The sequence below is a fragment of the Mirounga leonina genome, unplaced genomic scaffold (genome assembly GCF_011800145.1).
Source record: "Mirounga leonina isolate KUSES-001 unplaced genomic scaffold, KU_Mleo_1.0 Mir_114, whole genome shotgun sequence".
Lineage (NCBI taxonomy): Eukaryota > Metazoa > Chordata > Mammalia > Carnivora > Phocidae > Mirounga > Mirounga leonina.
The window spans coordinates 26,911,563-26,931,274 of NW_023270265.1; the positions used below are offsets into that span (position 1 = coordinate 26,911,563).

A 19,712-nucleotide genomic window follows, 5' to 3' on the forward strand; every position below is an offset into this window, starting at 1 on the left:
CTCCACGCACAGCCAATGGAGAGACCCGGCCGAAACGGCTAGACTCGCTCGCACCGGGCTTTTTCGCCCGGTGATTGATGTCCCAGAGTCAACATCTAGCAAGCAGCCGGAGAGGGGAAGGAGCAGCCGGAGAGGGGAAGAATACGGCGCCCCCTCTCCCTTCCCCTCCCCCCTACTTTAGCCCTCCGCGCACTTCGCCTCCAAGTCGCCGCGCAGCCAGGAGCCGCTGCCGCCTCCGCGCCCCTGCGCGCTGCCCCCCGAGCCAAACACAGCAAACGCCGCCGCCCAGGCCCCCCCGCGGGGCCGGGGCCGGGGGCCAGCATGGAGCACCTGGGCCCGCACCATCTCCACCCGGGCCATGCGGAGCCCATCAGCTTCGGCATCGACCAGATCCTCAACAGCCCGGACCAAGGCGGCTGCATGGGGCCCGCCTCGCGCCTCCAGGACGGAGAATACGGCCTTGGCTGTTTGGTTGGAGGCGCCTACGCTTACGGCGGCGGGGGCCCCGCAGCCGGGGCGGGGGCCGGGGGCGCGGGGGCCTATGGTGCCGGCGGTCCGAGCGGCCCTGGTGGCCCCGCGAGCGGCGGCGGCGGCGGCGCCTGCAGCATGGGCCCGCTGGCTGGCTCCTACAACGTGAACATGGCCTTGGCGGGCGGCCCTGGTCCCGGCGGCGGCGGCGGCGGTGGCGGCGGCGGCGGCGGGGGGGGGCCCCTGAGCGCTGCGGGGGTGATTCGGGTGCCGGCGCATAGGCCGCTAGCTGGAGCGGTGGCCCACCCTCAGCCTCTGGCTACCGGCTTGCCCACCGTGCCCTCCGTGCCTGCGGTGCCGGGTGTCAACAACCTCACCGGCCTCACCTTCCCCTGGATGGAGAGTAACCGCAGATACACAAAGGACAGGTTCACAGGTGAGTCCGGCCCGCGCGCGCCCCGCCTGGCCGCGGCCCGGGCTCTGCGCTACCTTTTCCCCGCCCGGTGGCTCCCGGCAGCCCCCTCTGTGCACCAGGTTGCTCAGCTCCTCTCGGTGCTTCCCCCAAGTGCAGCCGCCCGCCACCTTTCCACGCTCGCGGAATCGCCATGCTCGAGAAGAATTCTCCCAGTCTGGGCCCCTCTCCGTTTCTCCCACAGGACCCCCACACTGAAAAGCGCTCCCCGATCCCCTCTCGGAGTCCCTGGGGCTCAGTCAGGCGGAGGAAAGGGGGATGTAGCTTGGGGACTACCTTCGCCGACATTTGGGGCTCGGTAATCTTGGAGAAAGGGGAGCGATGTGAACAAACTGTTTCTTCCGTCCCGGCCAACGTTCTCTGGCTGAGGCTGCGAGCCCCAGAATCAGACGCAAGGGAAGAACAGGTTCCCCACCTCTCGTTCCCTATACACAGACACACACACACGCACACACACACACGCGCACGCGCGCACACACACACACACACACACACACCACTTCGCGCTCGGAGCTCCAGTGCCCGTTGCCCTTGCCCGGCCCAGCAGAGGCCCCGAGCCTGAGTAAAGCAGCAGAGCTGGCGGGCCCTTCTTCCCGGACTGCGGGCTTCGTCCAGGTCGGTGGCAGCGTGAGGGTGAGCCTCCTGCTTCATTTTCGTTCGGTCGTGGCATGGCGTCCTCCCCTCGGGGCCCAGCCCTGTTCCCTCCAGTGTGAATAATGCACCGGCCTGGCCGGCGATCGATCGGCGGCGGCCGAAGGACAACTCCTGGGACGATTACGCACTCGGCGGCGGCCGGCTGCCGCCCTCTCGGCTGCCAGCTCCGCGCCTTCCTCCGCTCGCCGCGGCTCCCTCCGCTCTCGCCTCCGCTCTCGGCACTCAGCTCTCGCTCACGCGCGGGCCCCTTTCTCCGGCCTCACTTAGCCCCTTAGCACTCCTAGGATCTGAGGCTTGGATCCTCGATCCTCCCGCCCAGCCCCGCTCCCATGCCCGCTGAGAAGTAACCACGAGTTGAGCCTGGGTTCCTGGCCGGGACTTAGAGAGAGGAGGCGGGAGGTACGGGCCGCTGCGGATGGCGACGTGGGACTCCCATGGGGCTAGGGATCTGGGCCCAATGGTGGAAAGGAAATAGGCAGCTTAGAGCTACACTTTCAGGTAGGCGACCCCAAGGCACCCAGGCCCCTTGCTCCCAATCCGGCCTTGGAACCTTGGCTCACAGGCTAGGTCTGTGGCAAAGGGGGGCGGGGGCGGGCAGCAGAGGCAATACAGGCATTCTGCTCTGGGCCTCCAGGAAGGACCCTGTACTCAAGGGACCCCAGTCCCCACCCCAAGTCTTCTCAGGCCTGGGGGGCAGAGCCTGCTGCTCATTCCCCTCCCCCAACGCAGGCCAGGCCAGCCTTGAAGGGCTCTAATGGAACCCTCAGCCTAGAACCCACTGGTCTTGGGTCTCTGGTGAAAGAGTTCCACATAGGCCTAGGGGAGCCACAGCGCACCCTAATCTTGCTTCAGGCTTGAAGAAGGTTCTGAGGAAGTGAATAACTGTCACTTGTGTTGCCCCCTGTCCTGTATGTGTCTGCCTGTGTCCCTGTCCCCGTGTGTCAGACTGGGTGTATGGATCTGTAATTTACCCCCGTGGTATGTGATGTGTCTGGGGATGTTGCTGCGTATGGGTGGCTCAGGTCAGGACCCAGGGTCCACCCCGCTCCCCCCCCCACACTGACCCTTGCTGCTGGGCAGCTTCTCTGAGGCCGGAGGCCTGGGGCAGTGGGGGCCTGCGGCCTTTAGCTCGCCTCAGACATGCCCCTCAAGGAGACTGGGGAGGCGACTGCATGGGTTCTGGCTGGGCACGTGGGAGCCCCGGGCTAGAGAGGCCTCCGCGGCGGCGGCCTGGCGGGCGGGAGGGGGCCGTTGCCCGCCGCGGGCTTGGAGCTGAGGGCTGACGGGAGGATCACGGCCCCGCTCCTGGGGCCTGGCCGCTGCGCTCGCTGATCGCGGGGAGTCGGGCCTGGGACGCCTCCTGACGCTCTGCCGCTTGCCTCTGCCGTCTGTCTGTCTCCCGCTCCAGTGGCCCTCTCACCCTTCACTGTAACACGCCGTATAGGTCACCCCTATCAGAACCGGACGCCCCCCAAGAAGAAGAAGCCGCGCACGTCCTTCACGCGCCTGCAGATCTGCGAGCTGGAGAAGCGCTTCCACCGCCAGAAGTACCTGGCCTCGGCCGAGCGCGCAGCCCTGGCCAAGGCGCTCAAAATGACCGACGCGCAGGTCAAAACCTGGTTCCAGAACCGGCGGACGAAGTGGAGGTGAGCGCGCTGGGCGGGCAGCTCTCTGTCCCAGGGTCTCTCCTGGGGCGCTCACACCCCCTCCACTCGCCGGCTTCTGATCGGTTCCCTGCTAGGCTGGCCGGGAACGGGGAGCAACCGAGCTGAGGCTGGAGAGCGCCGGCTCTGTTTTACGGGAGGCTTCTTGGCTTTCTGGCCGACACACTCAGTGCCGGTGTAGAGGCGGCTGGTCTCTGCTGCTGCTTGGGGAAATGGCGGGGCTCAAGCACAGTCCAGGCAATCCGTGCTTTGGGGATCAGTGAGTCCTGAGGGACTTTCTGTTTGCGCAAACTCGCGCTTACAGAGATGTCTCCTCCAAATGAGACTGGAGGCCGGATGGCCCGCGCCTTGTTTCTGCGCCCCAGCCGGGGCTCCTAGCGGAGCCACCAGGCTCCACCGGCCTGGGTCCTGCTGACTCCCTCTCCCCAGGCACTCCGCGCGGCCCTCTGGCAGCCAATCCCCGACTCTGGAAAAGGAAAATCAATCCGCACCGGCTGTAGCGGGGTTTTGGAGAGTCCCACTGAAAGGGGGATCAATTAGGAGCAGATGGGTGTGGTGAGAGAGAAGGAGACACACACATTTACCCTTCTCCCGTCACACACCCACAACCACACTAAAATCCCCCCCACATACCTCTCTCTCTCTCTCTCTCTCTCTCTCTCTCTCTCTCTCTCTCTCGTAACGCGAGTCCCACACTCTGGCAGACTTATTCACCGCAACTACCGGCGCTTTCTCCAGCTGCACCCACTTGCACTCCTGCACCCTCTGGCACATATGGCTCGCGTACTCCGTTCTCCACACTTGAGAAGTTTCTCGCTAGTTCAGGCCTTAGGGGGAGAGCACAGGAGGGTCTGGGCGAAATCCGCAGCTCCGGGCCAGAGGGGCCTAGAGCTGGAGGAAGGAATTGGAGTTTCCTCTTTTTCTGAATGAAGGCGAGGAATCTGCCTGGGATTCTGCCATCGTGGCCACAAAGGAAGCCACTGCCCCACCACTCTGTCCCCCCATTCCTGTCTCTGGGGAAGAAATGGGGGTATGGCTTCAGACCTCTGGAAGGCTAAAGAGGTAGCAAGGGCTAGCTGAATAGGGTTTGGGGCACTAGTGTTCCCAAGGCCCCACCAGGCTGCCGCCTAAGCAAGGGGAGGGAGCAACACAAGCCCCTGGAAGAGAGGGGCACAGAGAAAGACAAGAGAGTGGCAGGCAGAGAGAGGGGAGGGGGCAAAGATAAATAGCCCACCCTAGGAAGAAAAGGAAAAACCAGGCAGCCTGGAGAAGTCTTAGGATAATAAAGGAAAGCAATGGATGATTAAATCTCCATTTTCGTTTCAAACAAATTCTCTTAATTCTGAGAGAACGAAGGGAGTGGGGGTGAGAGAAAATGGGAGAAAAAGACACAACGCCTAAAAGGAAGAGAACCAGTCAGGCAGTTTGAAATGCAGGAGAGAAGGGTAAGACGAGAGACGGAAAGACGCTTGGAGCAAAAGGCAAGAAGGGGCGGCGGGAAGGAGGCGGGAGTCCACCGCTGGGAGAGGCCCTTGCCGGCTTCGCCCGGCTTCATCGATCGCCTACAAATTGCTTCTGGAGGCCCCCGGGACTCCCATTAGGTCTGTCCACCTTAGAGACAGACGTTTGATCTCAGTTGACGGGGTGGAGGGAAGGCATTAAATGGAATAAGTGAGTCATCGCCTCCCCGGACCGCCTCGGAGGAAGGCGGCTGGTCCAGCGGGAGTCCCCGCAGGGCACAGGGCTCCGCGCAGGAGGCAGGAAGCCTGCGACAGGATCGCAGAGAAAAGGGCGAGAAGAGAGGTCAGGCAAGGCAGCTCCTAATCCGCCGGCCCTTGTCTCTGCCCTGGGCTGGTGGGGAGGGTGGGGCACCTCAGGCTTGGGACGGCAGAGCTGGGGAGAGGCAAGATGCCATCCTACCCCTGGCTGCGCCTTCCTAGGCTAGTGGGAGACGGAGAGCCCCAGATGCTTGGGCCTAGCGGAGTTTCCCACAGCTCCCCCGGGATGCCCGCGCTCCATTTACTTTTGGGGTTTCCAGTCTTTGTCGGAGTAGGACCCTCAAGATAAGGGTGTGTGTTAAAGAGGCCCAAGCTGGAGTTGGGAGCCGTGAGGGGGGCAGGGCTCCTCCAGGCTCTTTCCCGGGAGTACACCGAAGCGTGGGTAATGGCTTGTCCCCGGTACAGGCGGCAGACCGCCGAGGAGCGTGAGGCTGAGAGGCAGCAGGCGAACCGAATCCTCCTGCAGCTGCAGCAAGAGGCCTTCCAGAAGAGTCTGGCACAGCCCTTGCCCGCCGACCCGCTGTGCGTGCACAACTCTTCGCTCTTCGCCCTGCAGAACCTGCAGCCCTGGTCCGACGACTCCACCAAGATCACTAGCGTCACGTCGGTGGCTTCGGCCTGCGAGTGAGCCTGCCTGCCCCACCCCTCGAGAGCCCAGGTCCAGCCAAGGGGGCGCTGAGGCTGAGAACCAGGACGCTCTCCCCTCTCCCGCTTCAGACTGCATGCGGGAGGGGAACGCGGCGCCCCTCCGCACCGGCCCTCGAGCTCCTGCCGACGCTGTTTCCTCTTTGATGGGGGAAAGAAAAAAAGAGCGCAGGAGACAGGGACATGGACCTCCTTCCAGATGCCTACGTGGTCCTGCGCCCTCTGGAACTGTTCAGAGTCCTCTCCAGTTTGCGTCTATTTTATTTTATTCTGATTTTTAACGTGGGACTGAGAGAGGCAGAGGAGATGGGGGAAGAAGAGCTTCTGAGGTCCTCAGAGGACAGCATGGGCTGTCATTTGAACTTGCTCTGGGGAGACCCCCTCTGTATTCCACTCCCCATCACACACGACACCCAAAGGCCCTGCCAGAGGTGATTTTACTGTCCCTCCTGGTGTCACCCAGAGTCAAACACAGAGGACCTACGGCAGAGTGTCATGGCCTTCACACCCCTGACTCTATCAGGCATAAGCTAGGGGTGACCCAGCTTCATTGTGAACAGCATGGCACTTCTCACAAACACAAGGCTACGGCCACACTGTGACACACTATCCCACACACAACAGCTCCACGGCCTGCCAGGCCCCCATCACACATTAGCCGCACCCAGGTATGCACAGGCAGGTTTTCACACAAACTCAGCCTATTTCTCCAGATCCTGTTCATAGGGGAGCTTAAGTTATGCACTTATAAGGTGTTTTCTGTGTAACCATTTTATAAAGTGCTTGTGTAATTTATGTGGAAAAAAAATAATAAAACCCTCCGGATCCGGAGTCAGGGCTGCCTGCTCCTTGCTAAGCCCAGCAACTTGCAGCTATTTGGGCTTGGGGTGAAGGGGCACTGCTGGGACAGCTCGGGTGTCTGCGCAGGAGGGACATCTGGGGGCCAGGACCAGCGGGCTCTTCGGAGAGGGGAGGAGGGGGACAAGCAGAGAGGTGGCAGACCTCGGAAAGGAAGGAGTGCCAGGCTCTCCTGGGATGGCTAATGCTCTAGAGGATATGCTGTCTCTGGGTGTGAGGGTCGCGGGTGTGACTTGTGTGTTCGTGATGGTGTGGACAATCGGATGATACTGATAATGAATGTGATCGTGTTCAAGCGTGTCACTGTGTTTGCAATTATTGTAAGTGCTTGTTTCTGCTTAAGTTGCAAATCGAAACTATCACTGTACGCACGAACTTGCAGTGGTGCGTCTTTAACCATGTGTGAATGTGATTGTTTCTTTTTAGGTGATTGTGATCACCCACCCGTATTTGTGACTGTGTATGAATCATGTGCTAATGTGTGTGGGAGTACCTATTCGTTTCTCCTCGTGAATCTATGTTTGTGTTAAATGTGTGAATGTGTGTAATTGTGAATCATCTGTAATTGTATGAATATAATTGTGTGTGATATGTAATCATGTGTGACATTTAATCATGTTTGACATGTAATAATACACGAGATGTGTATTTTACTGTATATATGTGTGTGTGACAGTATGCAATGGGGGTGTGAATTAGGGGGGAGTGTGGATCATTGTGGGTGACCCTGCAGGTGAGTGTGTGTGGTTGTCACTGAGTGCGTGTAATGGTGCAAAGCTGGTGGGGGCGTCTAAGGTGGGCTATGCAGATACATCGGGGGACGTACCAACATCTGATAGGAGTTCCAGGGTTCTAGGCCCTTACCCAGCAAGCCACACAGGTTGGAGCATAGTGAGTCAGTAACTGGGCCAGGATCCTCTAAGTGGGACTTCCCACTCCCAGCACTAGTCTGGCCTAGGAGAGATCTGAATAGTAAGTGACTTCCCAGGGACCCGGACTACGGGGGCCAGGACAGCAGCCACGGTACACAACGCTCCCTATAACATCTAGTCCCCCACGCACTAGACTGGTCTCAGGTGCGCAAAACTGATTTGGGGCTGCTTTTCTGGAAGAAGCTAGGTGGTGGAGGGTCTGGGGACATGCCATCCTGGGGGCATAAAGTGGGGGGATAGGAGGCTCCTTCTTTGGGATGGGAGAGTGAAAGAACTTTGTGGCTAGAAGCTAGAAGCGAGTGGGTATGGGTCTTGTTCAGGCATACAGAGCTGTGTGTACCCAGAGGGTGCCATCAGAGACTCTGTCCTTCATCCCTGCCCAGGCTGCCATCCTGGACCTGATATACCAGAGGGGGACAAAGCACAACAACCTCACACCCTAGGAGGCCCAAAGGGAAATTTGACGGAGGGGCGGTGCTCATCCATCTTATCCGTGGCCCCCTTGGAGCCTGATCTCCTCAGGAGAAGAGGATTCTGGGTCCAAAGGACTAAGCCTGGACCTCCTGCTCCCGCCTCCCAGGCCCACTGGGTGACCAGGCAAGGCCCTAGCAAACTGTGTTGGTCTTGGGGAGAAGGTTCTGGCCACCACACTGGGTCTGCAGCTGGCTTCCCGCCTGCGCCAGCTGAAACACCCAGGACCTGGCCAGGAGAAATCCGGACATGGCCTCCCGGAACCAGCGAATTCGTTTCCGTCTGCCTGGGCAGGTCTGGAAGATCCCTCCTCTCCCGCGGGGACTGGAGCCGCCTGGCCCGCACCTTCTCTGCGTGGCCCCGTATCTTCTTCATTTGTGTTTTAAAGACGCACCTTTAGTGCCTCCCCGCTGTAAGATTCCAGAGTCTCTTTGAACGTCAGCGGAGACTGGAGCCTTCCTCCCACCTCCCAATCCCCAGGATCCCTCCAGAGGCTGCTGGCCCCAGAGGCTGCTCGATACTTTCTGGCGGTGGACAGTCCAGGTGAGGAGCCGAGGCAGGAATGCGGGCTACTGCTCGGCACAAACAGGGCCCCCAAACCCGCTTCAAAGTCCAAGCTTTGCCCCCAGCCCCTCGTCCCCTCTTACAAGACAAACTCTGAGCAAAATTAGGCATCATACACCCCTCCCCGAAGTACCTCCTGCTTCCCGGATCTTCGCAAACAGCTAGGGTTCACACTCATAACCATACGGGCGAATGCCCCCTCCGCGCCACTGCTCTCGGACCCGGTCCAGCTTGTCGGGGCCTCGCGGGGAAGTGGGCATCCGGCAGGCGGGGATCCCCAGCCCTGGGGCCGCGCGCCCATCGCTGGAGGCCACCCGGCTCGGCGCTCCGGCTCCCGGGATGGGCGCTGGCTCTGGCCGCTCCGGGGCGCGGGAGGCCGGGGGCGCGCGCTCTCCCGGGCCCCTCCCGCGCTCCCAGGCCCTCGGGCGAGGGGTCCCAGGGGTGCCAGATTCCCCCGGGGTGCCGGGGCTCTCGGCACCCAGGGGCCGCGCACGACTTCCCCGTCTCCGCGGGGAATTCGTTGGGACCGAATCTCGGTGAATCCCGGGTCGGCCGAGGGCCGCGGCGGCGGGGAAAGACCGGGACGGCGGCGGGGCCCGCCGGGGGGCAGCTGGACCCGCACACCCGGTCCCGAGTGGGGCGAAGGCTGGTGGGGAGGAGGCTGCGAGGGTCACAGTCAGGGCCAACTGCCCGCAGCCGAAAGCTCACAACTCCCGGCCTGCCACCGCGCCTGCCGGAAATGGTCGGTCTCTGTTCAAAAAATAGAAAAGGAATTCAGTAACCGAAGAGTTGTGTGGAGAGATGCGGAAAGAGAAGAGGAATTCACGAACCTGTCGGAGCAGAAAGGTCCGCTTCCTTCCTTGGCTTGAGGGAGCCGACTGCACTGACCAAATTCGGCGGCGACTGAGCCCGGAGCCCCCGCTCAGACCAGGCGCAGCCCAGCGTGGTGGCTGAGTGGGTGGCGGCCTGCGGGGCCCAGAAACCCAGGCAGGGCTGGGGTCCGAGAGGCCCGTGCCGTGCGGCCGGCGGTACACAGAGAATCTGGCTCAACCTGTTAACTAAAATAGGGCTTTGTTCCGATCTGTGCTCGGGGGCTGTGTGGGCATGGCCTGAGCACTGCCTTGTGGCGCCCCTACTGTGGTGGTAGGTGTGGGGTTTGCCCTGGGCCCAGGACTCCGGAGGGCATCCTGTTTATGGTGTGACTTGCAGGTGGGCAAGGTATGTTCCAGGTGTCTGAGACTACTAAGAGGGACCTCCCTCCGGGTTGTGCAGAGCTGGAGCCCTTGGTATTCCTTCCGCCTCAGCGCTGTGGGGAGGGGAGGGGAGGGGAGGGGGGCTGGGGCCCTGGGGCTGCCTGGAGGGCCCCTCAGGCCAGATGCGGAGGAAACCCCCTCTCTCTTGCTCTGCTCTCCCTGCTCTCCTCACACCCACCTTCACACACGACTCACTCCCACACAGCCCTCGGAGTCTTGCTCTCTAAGCAGCTCAGAGTTTCGAGCCCCACAGCCAGGCCGCTGCCCGGGCAACTAACAGGAGGTACTTCCGCTTTCCCCGCATGGCTCGAATGGGCTGCCCAATGCCAGCCCGGGGAGGCCCCGGCACCACTGCCCTACACACACCCCTGGACTCCTCACCCTGGGGAGCCCGATAGGAACAGACTGAGCAAGGGCTAGAGCCAGTTTGGATTTTCCAAGGAGCTCAGAGCAGAATAAGACGGTGTGTTCGATGGAGGGCGTAGGGTGGTGCGTGGAAGGAGCAGTGGGGTACCCACGTTGTGTTGGGGGTGCCTACAAACCCACATCTCCTCAGTCACAGCCTGCATCGCTGTGTGCAGCCTCACATGCAGCCTCCCACTGTGCCACCCCTGGGATGCGCGATGTTGCACAAGGGGAGGGAGCCGCGGGTGTGCGGGTGCTAGGCGCGCACACACGCGCACACACAGTCTCCACTGCGGGCATTCTCGGTTCCCTCCAACTCACACCCGCCCAGGCCCCATGAAGCTCCCACAGGCGGTTACCCCGCAGCCACTCCGCCAGGGGCACTCCCCTTCCCCTTCCCCGCCCTCCTCCCCTTGCTGGGAGGGGAGAGGCCTAACTCGCCCGCGGGCGGCGCGGGGTGGGGATTTCCTAGGCCCGTGCTTCTGTTGCCAGCCCTGCGGCTCCTGTGGGTGACGACACCCCAAGACGCTGAGGCTGGGCTTGGGGGCAGCGGGCCGCCAGGAATTCCAGCTAAGGACCCTAGCTAGGCTCGGAAGGTCCAGCGGTCGCCGCTGCCTCCCAGAAGCCTATGGAAATCCGGCCTCCTTTTGTGTGCTTGGTTGTTAGGGTCTGGGGAGCATAAGGGGTGCAAGGTCCCCACTGCTGCGAGCCGCCCTCAGGAAGGCTTTGGTGGGAGCTGCTCCTGCCCCTTCATTTCCGCCCTGTAGTCCCAGAGCCTACAGATCTTCCCTTCCTTCGGGAGGAGTCGCAAGACCCAAAAGCTGGAGGCGGCGGCGGCGGCGACTTCAGGAGTCACCCATCAGTGGGAGCCAGACCGGAGGCGCCAACGCAAAAACGCAGGACGAGTGAGTTCCGGGCGCCCTCTAGGGGCCGCGTGGGGAGAGGCGCCTGGAGGTAGGGCCCTGGGAACCTGGGTCTGAGGGAGCCCTTGGGAGTACTGGGGCGGCTGCTACCAGCCATGGTGGAAAATAATGATAATAATATTAAATATTTATTTATTTATTTATTTATTTATTTATTTATTTATTTATTTATTTATTTATTTATTTATTTGAGAAAGAGCGGGCGGAGGGGCAGAGGGAGAGGAACAAGCAGAGTCCCCACTGAGCAGGGAACCCCACACGGGCTCCCAGTACCCCCAGATCATAACCTGAGCCCTAGTTAGACGCTTAACCAACTGAGCCATCCAGGCGCCCCAATAACCGTAATAATACTAATAAATAACAGTATTGAGTGTTTGCTGTGTTCAAGGCACTACACTAGGTTTTAAAAGTACTAATACAGGGTCGCCTGTACATTTCCAACAACCATCCTGTGAGGTAAGTGGTATTTTCATCCCACTTTACAGACAAGGAAAATGGAAGACCAGAGAGGTTAAGCAACTTGCCTAAGAGCTTGCAGTTGGTAATGGGGCAGTATCCCGACCCAGGGTCTAACCCTAGAGCCAGGGTCTCTGGGAGGGATGGCTGAGTCCAGGGGTGCGGTGGATTTGGGAAGGATTGGAGGTGAGACCACACCAGCCTCCTCATTGGATTTCTCTTATTGTGGAGGCTCTTAGCCCAGAGATCCACCGGGAGATTGCCTTCTGGGGCTCTGGAAAAACCACCTCCAATCCACTCCAGTCCACTGGGCCTCCTTCAGCTCTGACTGTCCCCTCCACCCCTCAAGGACCCATCCTGGAGCACTGCCAGCCCTGTGAGACCTCCTCCTCCTTCTTCCCCATACTTGTCTAGCACCCATCCTCTGGGCCTTCCCAGCCTGGGCTTGCCTCCTTCTAGGAGCCCTCTAGGATTAGAAGGAGGTTCTCTGCACTTCCCCTCCCTCTTCTGGGTCAGCAGGGTGGGAGGATTCAAACAAGCAGAAAGTTAAAAATAGAACCAAATGAATTACGCTTTATTAGACAAAGGAGTAGAGAACCAGGAAGGAAAATCCTTCCTCTCCTTTTCCATCTGCTCTGTGCAAAGCCTATAGCTCTGGGCTGGAGAATGGGCGAACAGGTTGGGGTGGATGGGAGAGTGCAGCTTGAAGTTCTGAGAGCTGGCAGGGATTTTTTTTTGACCATTTAGACAGTAAGGTTCAGTCAGAATATGAAAGGAAAAGAGAGCATGGCCTTCCCTTCTTCCCCGCCTCCTCCAGAGTTGTAGGGGAGTGTCCCTGGGAAGGTTCTTTTATATACATTATAAGGTGTATTCATTTTTTAAAGTAAGCTGTATGCCCAACAAGGGCCTTGAACCCACAACCCTGAGATCAAGAGTTGCATGCTCTGCTGACTGAGCCAGCCAGGGGCCCTTTTATTTGTATGTATGTATGTATGTATGTATGTATGTATGTATGTATGTAAGCTCTATGTCAAACATGGGAAGGTGTATTCACTTGTATTAACTTATATATAAATAGATTCTGCCAGTGTCTTAAACTTGAATATGTTGGAATCACTGGGGATCTTGTTAAAATGCAGATTCTCATTTATCACATCTGGAGTGGGCCTGGATCCTGAATTTAGAACAAAATTCAGGTGCTGTTGATGCTGCTTGGAGGATCAAGGTCGTAAATTATCACCCTTTGAGATTTAATCCTGGGTTCTCCAACTTGCCTGTCACATATGGCCTGCAGCCTTATTTTATTGCCCAGGAGTATTTTTTTCCATTTTATTTAAAGAAATGAAATATATAGACACGATTGATACCCCTTCTGATATGTTTTAAAATGCATTCTTCCCAGGGGGTGCCTGGGTGGCTCAGTCAGTGAAGCATCTGGCTTGATCTCAGCTCAGGTCTTGATCTCAGAGTCTTGAGTTCCAGCCCAGGGTTGGGCTCGTCGCTAGGTGTGGAACCTACTTAAAAAAAAAAAAAAAAAAAAAAGGCACTCTACCCTATGCCACATGCCTCACCCACTCCCTGTTATCTTGTGTCCTGCCCCTTCCCTGTCACCTACAGTGGCCCCCTCCGATCTCCCATTTCCTCTTCTCCTGCACCTGTCCCTCTTTCTAAAATCCTCTTTCACTCCTAGGCGGCTGCTGAGGTGGCTTTGGACGTCGGCCTAGGTTTTGAGCTCAGCTTCTCTGCTTCCTAACCTCGGGCAAGTTAATTAAATTTTAGGAGGCTACCGTTTCCTTGCCCAAATTATAGAACCAACCCTTCCCCGGATTACCGAAGGGATTAAGGAGATAATGCAGGTAGAAAACGCTTGGCTCTTGGCTGGTACTCCAGGAAAGGCGCAGGGAACCCCGGGGTGGCTTGACCCGATTTTTCTACGCACCAGGCAGGGGTGGGGCGGTAGGAGGCACGTCCTACGAACTGCAGGGGCGCCGCCCTCCCCATCCCATTCCCAGACCCTTGATTTCCTGGGGAAAGTGGAGTGGCGGGCCTCCCCTCCAGGAGCTTTCCCTCCTCAGCGCCTCCGGGGCGGGGGGAGGGGGGCTATTGTGCATTAAGTGCTCTGCCCGCCCCTCCAAGCAAGGAGATTAGCGAGTCCCCCGCTTTCACAGGCGCCCGGCTGTCCGTGGGGCGGGCGGGTGGGGAAGGAGCTGGTGCTGATCCTGTCCGGCTGGGTGGAGACCCAAGGGAGGGAACCCTCAGTGAAGACCCACCCAGCCCTAGAGCCCTCCCGGCCTCCAGGCGCCCGGCAGGGGTGGGGTGGTTGCCGGAGCCGGGCTCACCACTCCCCCACACAAACCCCTCCGCGCGTGTGCACAATGTCACGCTCAGGCTGGGTGTCAGCCTGAGACCCCGTGTCCACACAGCTCGACAGTCGTGTTGCGTGTCTAGACATTTACCCCCTCGTTCCCCCAGAGGTCTTGGTTACACACCAGCTGCTGTTCCAGACCTCACCCTCACATTTGCCTCCAGTCCAGGCAAACGCAGGAGGGCGTGCATTCACCCATGTGGTCCCAGGGGCCACAGGGCCACCACCCGACGGCACACAAACGGCGGGGCGGATGCTGCGGGTTCACAGGAAAGCGCTTAAGGGGCCCTCGCGCGGTCTTTCACCGGTTCCCTTGCCGTCAAGGGGAAGCCAGCTCCAGCAGGCTGGCACACGTGTTAGGAGCCTGGCCTGCGAGCTCACAGACGCTCAGGCAGATACTCTTGAACCTATTTCGGAATATCCACAGGCTTTGACTTTCCCTTTCATATCTCAGGCCAGAGATTGGGCTCCTCCCGGTCTGCACAGGAGCGGCACGGTTACCGAATGGGGTGGATTCCGCTGAGGGCTGGGCAGGAGGAGAGGGAGAGAAGGCAGTTTATTAACCCCACAAGTCCCAAGTCACCTCTGCGTTTTTTTAACTACTGTCCTAGGGCGCGGTGAGGTGCGGTCCTTCACGACAGGCTCGCAGGGCACTGGCCCGCCAAGGCTCCTCCAGCCCGCGTACAGGACCGGTGAGAGCAGCCGGCCTAGACCCGGTGGGAGAGGCTTGTAGGGCAGAGAAAACGGAGGGGCGGCGGTGTGTGAGAGACGCGATGTTTCTCGAGAGGCAGTCGGCTGAAGCGGCGGGTCTTTGGAAGGCCTGGGGGCCTTTGGTTGCGCAAACTGAGCAGAGCTCCCAGTTCCAAGGAGGCGCCCTGCAATCCCTGAGCCTTCTGCGCTGGGGGGTGGGCTCCCCGCTCCCTTCCACGCAGCAGCCTCGCTTCCTCGCTTGCCACCGGGCGTCGCTGCCGGTTCACAGGAGCCCGGGGAGCGGCCACCTGCAGGGAGCGGCCCCGCGGTGCGCCAGAGACGGCCCAGGGCGTGGGGAAGCTCCGCTCCCGGCGAGCCGCGGCCTCCCGCCCGTCCGGGCGAAAGCTCTGTCGGGAAGGTTAGGAAACGATTCACAAGCGTCCGGCCTGTCGGCGCCCGGACAGCAAAGGACACTCGGGCAGGGGACGCCGGGTTGCAATCTACCAGAAGTGCGAAAAGGACGAGAAACGGACGCTCATTTTGAGGCCCGGCAGGCCGTCCGGGAAGAAAACGCCGCCTGCGTCCAGCTATTGGTTCCGACCGGTCTGCAGACTCGAGCCTCCCCCCGGCTCTGGCCGGGACTCCGCCGGCCGGGAGGGCTGCGGGCCTGGCCGCCTCGACGCCACGGCGGCCGGAGAGTGCCGCAAACCCGGCCGTTTCCTCCGCGGCGGGTCCCCCCGCTCCGCCGCGAGAGCCCGAGCGCGCCAGGCTGGGAGGGACTCCCGCCGCCCTGCGCTATCCTGGGCTGCGGAGGGTGTCCCGGGAGGCGGCGCCCCGGGGCCGTGGCCGAGAAGGGCTTGCTTTCTATTCCTGCGCTCCAGGGCCCAAGGCCCAGGCCGCACGGCCCTCTCGAGACCAGCCCTCGGGTGCTCCTGTGGGTGCATCGCTTCCTGGGACAAGACCCGGGCCTGGGCAGGAGAGGACGCGGCTCCCTCGCTTTTTCTGCCCGCTCCGGACCAGCCCCCCGACTCCCCTCCAGTATTGATGGGAAAGGGGCGCCGAGCCATGCCCTGTCCCGCTCCACTGCGGGACCCCGGGCCGCAGATTCGCTCCCGTGAGTTTGGGGCAGAGACTCCAGCGCCGCGCTCCACCGGCCCGGACGTGGCACCGCGCCTCGGCTCCCGGGAACCGGACGCGCCCAGCGGCAGAGAGGTAAGCGCTTGGGAGCCCATGAAGGAGTGCGGGCCTTCCGGTCAGGATTCATCCAGTGGCCAGGAGGACAAGGGCGAGGGCTCCAGGGCTCCAACCTGGAAGGAGAAAGGCGCACTTCCACGTGGCTCTCGGATGCAAAGAAGCACCACCCAGAGCCTCCTCCTCTCCAGTCCCACCTGCGTCCTGCTCCTCTAGGGGCCAGGCTGAGAGAGAAGTCCAGGTGCTGTTGTTTTCGTCGAGCAGAAAGCACAGCTGCGCCTGTATGGCTGGGAAGCTGCCCCGCAGCTGGGCTGGGAGGGTCCTCACGGTGAGTGCTGCAGCCTCCTCGTTACATTCCTGGGAAGGGCAGGAATCCTAGGGGAAAGGGAAGAGCAAACCCAGCCCTGACCGCTCTGCTCCAGAGGGCTGAACTTTCCCTACATCTCTGCCTTTATGGCCCTTGGAGGTAGGAGTAGGCGGTAGGAGTGCCCAGTCCTTTGGATCGCTGGGCCGCAGGCCTGGCACCTGTCAATAGCCACCCCAGTTGTCCTGATAAATGGGTCTTCTTAGTGACCCGAGTCCACAAAAGAGACCTGGGGGAAACATCAACCCCCTCCAACCAGTACAGGACAGAAGCCTGTCTCACCTACACATGGTTCAGAGAGTACTTTTCAACCCTAGCCTGCAGAGAATACTCCCCTTCCCTGAACACTTGATTTTCCCCAAGCCCATCAGTGTGTAAGTCTGGGTTCAGCTAACTCAAGGGAAAAATTCACTTATTGCAGGGATACTAGGAGAGGCAGGAAGGCTGAAGAATTAAGGAAAATCCATTTTAGGAAACACCACAGGGTCAAGGGGCAGGAAAGCTTGAGTAGGGCACTGCTGCGGGCACCCCATCACTAGACTCTGGGCATGGGCATCACTGTGTATAATTTCTAGTCTCCTTGCATCCTTAGGACCTTCACTCCCTCAAGATTCCAAGCGTTCTGTGGGATCGTTTGATTGGCTAACTCTAGGACACACGTCCAGGCACCAGCTGTCAGAGATGGGGAGAGAACAAACATAGTCCCTTAGGTTTCTATATGAAAAGCTGCAACTCCTCCACCAATATTTACCTCATTTGGGGAATGTCTCCCAAATCAGGAAGAGTGTTCAGATGCTAGGTTTAAAAAGAAGAAAGTGATAATGTCACGGGGCGCCTGGGTGGCTCAGTCGGTTAAGCGTCTACCTTCAGCTCAGGTCATGATCTCAGGGTCCTAGGATGGAGCCCAAGCCCAGGGTGGGGCTCCCTGCTCAGTGGAGAGTCTGCTTCTCCCTCTGCCCCTCCGCCCGCTCATGTTCTCTCCTGCTCACTCTGTTCTCACTCTCACATAGATAATCCTTTTTAAAAAAAGAAAATGATGTCACTACAGTCCACCCCTTTGGCTCAACATCCACATGTGCCTTTCTTTCTGAATTTACAGTCCTTTCCCCCACAAAATGCTCCCATCCAACATATGCTGCTATCTATCACTCATACAGACTATATTCAACTTGCCCCCAAGGAGACAATCCAGACCTCATAGCTCTAGGTTGGGTCAGGATCTTTATTTTATTCCCCTTCTAGTTCCGTTGGAATCTTGTCTCAGTATTCTGCAACCTGTGGACTAGACCAAATTATAAGGTTAATCATCATCATACATAACACAACAGCAAGGGAATAAAAACTGGAAAAATGCAAGTAAGTTAAAATATACAAGCATCTACCATGATAAAGTTTAGGAGGTGAAAGCCCCTATCTTTCTTTCTGCAGTATGAGATTCTATTTTGTATTTATGACATCCCTCCTCCTTTTTCCATGCCATGTTTCTTTTGCCTTCAGCCAGCACCTGAGCGGGTTTGTGTTCTCTACTCAGGGAAGAAGCAAGCCTTTGTTCCTGAGGATCTGAGCCCTTGATGATCCTGCCTATGAAGGCTGTGGTGGTCTTCCATTAACTTTTACCACTGGACATTAACAGCACTGGGAGGCAACCCAAGTTGGTTCCATGAGTACTTCTTGTTGCCTATTGTGTAGAGTAAAAATCCTAATTGACCTTGATATTCAGAATTAATCACCTTCGCCAATCCCACTATCCCCTTTTAATCTATCCATCCATTGGCAAGAGCAACCGTAAGTGACCAGGCAGCAACTTCTGCTTCTAATTCAGTAAAAATATTGTTTCTCCTGGTGGGAACTTTCTTCTCTCCAAGACTCTCTAACTTTAATGCAGCAGAAACAAGAGTCACAGGAAATGAGGGGGTCAATGGGTACTTGTAGAAAGTGCCACCCCTCTTTCTGGAGCTCTGGGAGAAATAGCATCCTGATATTAATCTCTGGTTCAAAGCATATACCCCCTCCTTGAAGTACTGCACCCCACCACCACAAAATTCTAAGTTGTTCTAAAAAGACTCCAAAAACACAATGGCTCAAACAAGATAAAAGTTTATTTTTGTCTTACAACTAGGGAAGAAAGATAGCTCTGCTCTGTGAACACATCTAGAGACCCAAGCTAATGAGGAAACTCTGACAGCCTCAACAGGTGCCTTCCAAAGTTGCCAGTCCTGGCCGGCAGGAAGGAAAGGGTGCAGCAACTCCAAAGCAAGCTCTTTCAGAAGATGACTTGGAAGCTGTACCTATCAATTCCACCCACATTCCATGGAGGAGAACTAGCCATGAGGGAGGCTGGGACATGTAGTCCCTGGGTGGACAACCATATGCTCAGGAGGAAGGGAGATGGAGTGTGAGGGGACAAGCCATAGTCTTTACTACACTATTCCATGGATCTATAAAGTCAGCTGCTTCTGGATGATGGGATACATAAGTAAGATCAGTGAATCTCATGGACATTAGCTTCTTTTTTATTTTTTAAACTGCAAAATGAATTCTTTTTTTTTTTTTAAAGATTTATTTATTTATTTGAGAGAGCGAGAATGAGAGAGAGAGTACATGAGAGGGGGGAGGGTTAGAGGGAGAAGCAGGCTCCTCGCCGAGCAGGGAGCCCGAGGCGGGACTCGATCCAGGGACTCCAGGATCATGACCTGAGCCGAAGGCAGTCGCTTAACCAACTGAGCCACCCAGGCGCCCTGCAAAATGAATTCTTAAGAAGCCATGCTGTGGGGAAATCAGATAGTTATAAGGCATAGAGTAAGTCCATGGATGATAGTATTGGCAGATGACACTCAGTGAAGGCATATCCACTGGATAGCTCCCTGGTCTCCCTGGGGTTATAGAACAGTATGGGGGACTTGGGGTTGATGGCTGCTGCTGGCAATTTGGGCATCTTGTAGTGATGGTAACCAGGTTAGCTTCGGTGAGATGTTGCATTCATACAGAGCTTTCATCTCCATCTTGGGGCCATCTGTTCCAAAGCAGGCCCTGAGGTTCCCTGGGATAGGAGACTGAGATCGGGGGGGGGGGGGGGGGTATCTCCATTTGATGATTAAGAACGCTTTCTGTAGTGGGAGGTTTTTAGTGACCAATTCCCTAAAACACAAATATTTTCACACTCTATATCCATCCCCAAAGATTCTTTTTTATGCTTTTTCCTTCCTCTTCCTTGCCCCAGAATCTTTAATTTCCTTCCTTTCAAGTCCTTGCCATCTGTATTCAGCCACCGCCCATACACTCTATACAAATGCTTACGTCGGGCCGCCTCTCCCTACAGACTGAGTGAGCCCCAAAAGATACTGTTCCGCATTCTGCCCACGGGGAAGCCTTCTCTTCTCTTCTGTACAGCAATGGGCCGTTTCTGGCCAGGGTTGGCGTACTGCACTATAAATTAGACTTGAAATTTTTCTTTTTCTGCCATCTGGTGTTAGGGTATTCCCCATAGGCTCAGAGATGTGGAGTGAGGGGTGGCACATCACAGTGGGGGGGGGGGGCCGGGCAAGTTGGCTGCCTGTGG

General features: G+C 58.1%; 1 protein-coding gene across 1 annotated transcript; it reads left to right on the forward strand.

Annotated features, from left to right (window-relative positions):
* Positions 1 to 321: 321 nt before the first annotated feature.
* On the forward strand, positions 322 to 5,664 carry TLX1 (T cell leukemia homeobox 1). Its single transcript, XM_035020656.1, has 3 exons — positions 322 to 904; positions 3,039 to 3,240; positions 5,442 to 5,664. The coding sequence occupies exons 1-3, from the start codon at positions 322 to 324 to the stop codon at positions 5,662 to 5,664; spliced, it is 1,008 nt and encodes a 335-aa protein (XP_034876547.1).
* Positions 5,665 to 19,712: the final 14,048 nt, after the last annotated feature.

What these genes read in the sequence shown, in the direction of transcription:
- TLX1 (XM_035020656.1), top strand. Translation starts at nt 322, where the DNA reads ATGGAGCACCTGGGCCCGCACCATCTCCACCCGGGCCATGCGGAGCCC. An exon ending in CACAAAGGACAGGTTCACAG is followed by an intron (nt 905 to 3,038) that starts GTGAGTCCGGCC and finishes CACGCCGTATAG; the next exon opens with GTCACCCCTATCAGAACCGG. An exon ending in AACCGGCGGACGAAGTGGAG is followed by an intron (nt 3,241 to 5,441) that starts GTGAGCGCGCTG and finishes TCCCCGGTACAG; the next exon opens with GCGGCAGACCGCCGAGGAGC.